We start from the raw sequence: 7,500 nt of genomic DNA, 5'->3' as shown, positions 1-7,500 counted from the left end.
TAGACCCAATCGAGGAGAGCCTCCTTTGCTCTGAGGAGCTCCAGCAGTCCTCGCTCTCGCACCCGCTCACCATCCAGAGGAAGAGGGGACACAGAGGAACGACAGAAGCAGCAGAGAGGGAGACAGGGGTAAGGAGGAGAGGAGCAGGGGAGGAGGACAGGGGAGGGAAGAGGGAGTGAAGGGAAAAGAGTAAATTATTCTGGCCAGTGTGTGTGTCTCTGAGAGAGAGAGAGAGAGAGAGAGAGAGAGAGAAGAACCTGTGGTTGATCAGAGAGTGTTTATCAGATTATGGCATTTGATTGGTGAAGTTAACTGCCTTTGGAAAAAGATTCTAACTCTAGCTATCCACATTCTCTGACAAATTAAAAAATGTCTGCTTCCCTCCCAACCTCTCTCTCTCCTTCTCTCACTCTACCGCCCTCTCTCTCTCCTTTTCCACCTCTCTCTCTTTCTCTCTCTCTCTCTCTTTCTCCATCTCTCAGTGGTGGCGGGCAGCAGCAGCAGCAGCAGCAGCAGCGGAGGAGGCTGTACAGTGCGGTCCCTGGCCGTGTGTTTGTGGCGACGCGTTCTCACTCTTCCCAAAACGAGCGCGAACTCAGCCTCAGCAAAGGAGACAGGGTCAAAGGTGAGACAAATCAGAAGCACATCCCAAATGGGGCAGCCGTGGCCTACTGGTTTAAGCCTTCGGACTTGTAACCAGAGGGTTGTCGGTTCGAACACTGACCAGTCGCAACGGCTGAAGTGCAAGGCACCCACTGCTCCCTGAGCGCCGCTGTTGTTGCAGGCATTTCACTGCGCCGGGATTAGTGTGTGCTTCACTTCACTGTGTGCTGAGTGTGTTTCACTAATTCACAGATTGGGATAAAAGAAGAGACCAAATTTCCCTCACGGGAAAAAGAGTATATATACTTATGCTTATTTAAATCTGCAGGGAATGTGATTTGAACAGGGTCATAGGGACATTGATCATAGGTCTATCTTCCTCTGCACATTTTTGATTTAGAGTAGTCTAAAACTTTACATTTTGGGCAGTATTGGTGGTCGAATATTAGATCTGAAGCCTCACCTCTACTTTTTGAGATAAGGAATTGCAGAACTTCAGAAAAGCTTGCGTAACAACCTCTGGAAATAGCTTATTTTACAGATTTTCTTGGGGTATTTCCATAGCTGGGTCATTCTAATAAAACAAATGCCTTTTCCACTACAACATTTTCAAAATGTTCTTCAAATGAAAAGACTTCTTTTCAGACTTCTTTTCAATTTATCCACAGCATTAAAGACTTGATCACCCTCCAACAAATTAATATCTGCCCACCTCAGGCATTCATTTTTTCCACACAATGAAATATAATGGATTGAAATGTAATAAATGTGACGGGGTGGTACATTTCATGATAAAATGGCTCTAGTTATCCAATAACAGTCAAGTTATTGACTTAACATACATGCCTTCAATTAGAAATTTAATTTGCTTAGACCCCTCATAGTAATGAAATAGCAACAAATAAACAATGTAAAAGAATGTCAGAATTGTTCTGCCTAGTTTCTTGGGTGCTCTAGGCCAGTGGTTCTCAAATGGGGGTACGTTAAGGAACTCCAGGGGGTACGTGAGATTTTAAAATATACATATATTTAAAAAGTAGAATTCATGCAAAAATACTTTAAAAACAATTATTTAATAAATATTTCAGGAAAATATAAGTTCATAAAATGAATTTTATATTTCAGTAAGCTACTGATGGCACAGTGCTCTGTTATACGTCTTTTTTTTCTCAACTAAAATGCTTTGCGCTGGTTAGGTGGTACTTGGCTGAAAAAATATTTCACAGGATGTGCATAACTGAAAAAAAGGTTGGGAACCACTGCTCTAGGCAGTTATTATTAATCATATTAACAATTGTTTTTGTGATTTCATTTCAAGTTAAAGTATGCTTTTTACAGAAAAAACAAGTTAATGTGATGGGGTGGTTAGTCAAACCAAGGAACAAGTAAATGTCATATTGGTCAACCCGGACACATGGAAGTGGCCATGCACTTGTGAAAATGGTTAAAAATAGTGTGATATTCTTTAAGAATAGTATTTTCTTATGCATCATATTAACAAGAACCCTTGAATTATTAACTTTAGGCTTTAGAAACACACTTTGGCTCTAGTTTGTGCCTTACAGTATGCATCTCATCAAATGTTGTGGATGCAAATGGCACCCGTTTCATAGAATGACCCTGCTAAGAACAAGAACAAGCTGCAGTCCTATTTAAAATGACTTTACCCATTTAATGGGTACCCATTTAATCACTTTACCAATTAAGGCACACTGCTTCTCGTGTCAGACAACAACAACGGAAATTCTAGTAATAGTAAGTAACTATTAAATGCCACCAACTTACCCGTAGCCTAAAGCTGTTGGGTTAAGAAAGGCTGGCCTACATTTCAATAGCTACCTATGGACGGTAGGCTATTGATTGATTGATTGGAACTCCAATGGTACTCAACCATAACATTCAAGATGCACAGATTCACTCATTATTTACAATATTGTGAATTGGGTCAAGATGCTCCACTGCTCTAGTACAAGTGGTCAAACTGTCTTTCTGACACCCTGTACACATCTGACTTCTGCTACAACACCGAGTCATGCCACATGCAGAAGTTTTCTGATGATACTGCAATTATGGGGTGTATCAGTAACGAGCAGGAGGAGGAGTATAGGAGGCTGGTGGAGGACTTTGTGCAATGGTGCACAATCACCTTCAACTCAACACTTCAAAGACCAAGGAAATGGTGGGGGATTTTCGCAGGTCTAAGCCCACTCTGCTACCAGTCTCTATTGATGGGGTTAATGTGGAGGTGGTAAGCACCTACAAGTATCTGGGTCTCCACCTGGACAATAAACTGGACTGGTCAGCCAACACTGACACACTCTACAAGAAAGGGCAGAGCAGGCTGTACTTCCTGAGGAGGCTGCGGTCCTTCAATGTGTGCAGCAAGGTCCCCAGGATGTTTTACCAGTCTGTTGTTGCCAGCGTCCTCTTCTATGCAGTGGTATACTGGGGAGGAAGCACAAAGAAGAAGGATGCGGGGCGACTTGACAGGCTGGTAAGGAAAGCTGGCTCTGTAGTGGGAGCTGAACTGGAGTGCATCACTTCAATATCTGACAAAAGGACCCTGAACAAACTGAGCAACATTTTGGACAATGAGTGTCATCCACTCCATAGCAGTATTGTTAAGCAGAAGAGCCTGATCAGCTGGAGACTTCGCTCACTGCCTTGCACAACAGACAGACTGAGGAAGTCATTTGTCCCCAGGGCCATTGAACTGTTCAATGCTTCACTTAAGGGAAGAGGAGAGATAGACTTCTCTGCAGAGTCTGTCTGCCTCTTCACACCCTCCATGTTTGGATACTGTCTGTCCACTAGCCACTTTTTACCACTGTCTTTCTGTCTCACTGTTTGCGTGCTATATTAGCACATTAGCACATATGCATAACCCCTCCCTCCATGCCACAGCCGAACTGTGGCCACACCTTTTCTTAAAATAGTTATATGTATATATATAGATATATAGATATATAGACGTATTCTTGCACTGTTGCACTGTTGGACTTATTCATTTGCACTATCAGGCGCGCCTGCAGGTGTACGTCCGTACGCACTGTGCGTACCATCAGGCTACTTAACAAGAGAAAATTTCCTGTGTGTGTGTGTTTGGCCCACCATACCTTCCCAACTATGGACAGTATCCCATTAGCTGCATGCCATCAGGCTACAATTTACAATTTTCTATTGAAGTTAGTGAACACGTTATCAAAATTAACGCGCACACATTTTGTTTGAGCAGGAGAGAGAGAATACGCACGCAGGCAACTAGGCTACTTGTTTTCTTTTACTCGGTTATCTATAATATCAGCACACAATGTTGAGCTAATTCACTAACTCAATACTCATCATGGATATCACAAGTTTAAACAACGAAAACAGAAAGAATGGAAGCAGAAAAGCTAGGAGTTATTCCAGATGGGCAAGAACAAGGTAGGCGATTGCTTGTCAGAACGTTAGACTGCATTAGACAGCTGTTTAAAGCCAGACGTCACGGTAAGCTAGAACAAACTAAAGGTAACTTTAGCCTGTATAGGGCTGTATCAAGTTGTCCAAATGAATAGGTAATTGAAGACGTTGTTGTGGTATTATTGCATGTGAATGTTGCTATGCTATGTAAACCGGGAAACGGACAAATATTGTCCACGCGTGATTTTTTTTTTTGCCGGGGGGGGGGGGGTGGGTGTGCGTACCATAGCATTAATTCCTGCAGGCGCCCCTGTGCACTATCACCATGACCACTATCACCATTGCACTATCACCGTGACACTCACTCACACAGAGCACCTTACCTTACCTTACTATGCACAGAGAATCACAGGCTCAGTCCCTGCCTCAGTCATTGCAAGCGCCTCTTGATTGATTAATCACCACTATGTGGATACTGTTTTTAGAATTGATTTAGATTAAGTGTTAGTTAGTATAATTTGTATTTTAGTATATTTAGTATATTATTTATCTTCTACTGTCCTTATTGCTTAGTTGTGTTTTCACTGTGTTTACTTTTAATGACTTTTTCTGCTGTTAGTGAATGTGTGCGTGTTGTCTGTATGCTACTGAGACCTTGAATTTCCCCTGGGGATCAATAAAGTATCTATCTATCTATCTATCTGTCTATCTATCTAAACTTTTGAACAGCATGCCCCATTTTCAAAAATACTATGGCATCCTTGGACCAAGCTGAGTTTGACATAATTTCACCAATTCATTCAATTACCATATTGATTTTTTCTGCAATATATGATTTTTATTGAAAACATGAAAACATTTTCACAGATTACACATTTCTTTACAAACTTTGGGGAGAAACGTTAATCAGACTAAGCCTAGCAAAAGTTATAGAATAGATTTCACCTCTAGGGAACACTGCTATTAGAATACATGTGTTTGGTTTGATAACTATTGATGTTGGGATTTAAAACATAATTCCTGTGTCTGGAAATTCCACTGGAGTTCCCAAGGCTGACAAATGCCAACTTGGGATCTCAGTGTCATTGACACAGAGGCCACCATATTGGATTTTCTGGAAATGTTTCAAAATAGTTCACAGGCCACAATTATTGTTCACAATTGGCACAAATGATCTTGAGACCAAGCCACATGAAGCCATCAACTTGGCATTTACATTTTTGAACGTTTTTGCCTATCATAGCCTATTTAAATGGCAGTGAAGCTGCCAAACAGAAAGTGACCTTATGTAAGGTATGGTAGCCAGCTGCTCCGTAGCTGTGCAGCATGTTTGTTATGTAAACCTCCCTCCAGATGAGAGACATGCTAGCAGCGAGCTAGCAGCCTGCTAGCAGCCTGGGCTTTTAGCTTGATTGCTAGCACGCTCGATTTCCGATCCGAGGCGCTGCAATTTGCAGGTTCTAGTCTGGGCGAGTGTAGGGCTGAGCCAGGAGGTAAACACAACGCAGGTTATACTTATATCTCTGCCAAACGTTTGTCGCTTTGCTTCACATTTAACTTTCTGTGAGTGCTTACAGCGGATTACAAAGCAGCATCTTATAGTTTACGTAGTGCAACTAAAGATGCTAAGCGGCGCTATAGAGACAGAGTTGAAGCTGATTTCTTGGAGGGTGATCCAGCACGAGTGTGGAAAGGACTCCGAACCATCACTGGCTTTGAAAGAAAGTCCCCTCCTATGATGAATGTGAGTAAAGCCCTCCCTGATGAACTTAATGCTTTTTATGCTCGCTTTGACATGAAAAACACAGACTATATTGGACTAGCTGCAGCATGTGAAGCAAATGAGGATGCACCTTTCTGTGTCTCTGAGGTCGATGTGAGCAATGCCTTTAGGAGGGTAAATTGTAGAAAAGCTACTGGACCGGATGGAATTTCTAACAGGGTTTTGAAATCCTGCGCTGCTCAGTTAGCTCCTGTGTTCACTTATATCTTTAACACATCATTGGCTCAAGAGACAGTTCCTACTTGCCTCAAGCAGTCTGTTATTGTTCCAGTACCGAAAAACAAAAGTCCATCATGTCTGAATGACTACCGCCCAGTAGCCCTGACGTCTACAGTGATGAAGTGTTTTGAGAAGCTTGTGAAAAACATTATCTGCTCATCCCTCCCTGCCTCCTCGACCCCTCAATTTGCTTACAGAGCCAACAGGTCTACAGAGGATGCCATCTCAAACCTCATGCACACCACCTTAACTCACCTGGAGGAGGGAATGGGAATTATGTGAGGATGCTGTTCATTGACTTTAGTTCAGCATTCAACACGATAGTACTTCTCACCTTGGTCACAAAGATGAAGGCCTTAGGACTGAACACCACCCTGTGTCACTGGATATTTGACTTCCTCACCAACCGTTCACAAGTGGTTAGAGTGGGGGTCTGACATCTGAGTCATTAACCATCAGCACTGGTGCTCCCCAAGGCTGTGTTTTGAGTCCACTGCTGTACAACATCTACACACATGACTGCAAAGCCAACAGTAGTCATACCTCCATCATCAAGTTTGCAGATGACACAGTGATCTTGGGCCTGATTAGTAACAACAGTGAACAGTTCTACTTGGATCAGGTTGATGAGGTGGCACAGTGGTGTCAATCTAACAGCTTGACACTGAATATCAATAAAACCAAGGAAATGGTAGTGGATTACAGAAGGCAGCAGCAGAACTACAGTTACACCCCACTAATGATCAGCAGCGGGCAACCTGTAGAGAGAGTCACAAGTTTTAAATACCTTGGTGTCCACATTACTGAAGACTTAACATGGACTGTTAACACTCAATATGTTCTGAAGAAGTCCAGACAAACGACTCTACTTCCTTCGTCAGCTAAGGAAATTCAAAGTTTCTACATCCATCATGAAGGCCTTCTACACTTCAGCGGTTGAGAGTGTTCTAACTGGTAGCATCATCACCTGGTATGGGAACTCCACAGTTAGAGATTGTAGTACTCTGCAGAGAGTAGTGCGCTCAGCTGAACGATTACTATAAGAACTCAACTCCCTGCTCTACAAGATATCTATTCCAGAAGAGTACTCCTAAGAGCCCAAAAGATTCTGAAGGACTCTTCTCATCCTAACAATGGATTATTCCTACCGCTGAAATCAAGAAGACGCCTATGTAGTCACAAAGCCAGAACTGAGAGACTCAGGAGAAGTTTTTTATCCCCAGGCCATCGAACTCTGAACTCACACTATACTGACTTTGCACACATTCACTCCTCAGCACTCTCAAACATTTCCCAACTCTGAACTCACATTATACTGACTTTGCACTCATTCACTCCTTAGCACTCATGACCCCCCCCACACACACACACACACCCCACACACACCTACAAGACTTTTAGCACTTTTACATCCCTCTCCTATGCTACAGACCTTTTATTTATTTTCTTATTTCATCACACGTCAAAACACACACACACACACACACACACAC

At 42.6% G+C, this 7,500-nt stretch overlaps 1 protein-coding gene across 1 annotated transcript in view; it reads left to right on the top strand.

The window, feature by feature from the left end:
* The window catches only part of LOC125287242 (SH3 and multiple ankyrin repeat domains protein 1-like), a 59,096-nt gene that overhangs the window by 24,230 nt on the left and 27,366 nt on the right, over window positions 1–7,500 (top strand). The window contains exons 13-14 of the mRNA XM_048232805.1: window positions 4–128; window positions 483–625. Of these exons, the coding sequence (XP_048088762.1) occupies window positions 4–128; window positions 483–625 (268 nt within the window). The remainder of the gene's footprint in view (window positions 1–3; window positions 129–482; window positions 626–7,500) is intronic.

Source organism: Alosa alosa, chromosome 22 (assembly GCF_017589495.1).
Source record: "Alosa alosa isolate M-15738 ecotype Scorff River chromosome 22, AALO_Geno_1.1, whole genome shotgun sequence".
Classification (NCBI taxonomy): domain Eukaryota; kingdom Metazoa; phylum Chordata; class Actinopteri; order Clupeiformes; family Clupeidae; genus Alosa; species Alosa alosa.
This window is presented reverse-complemented; position numbering and strand designations above follow the sequence as displayed.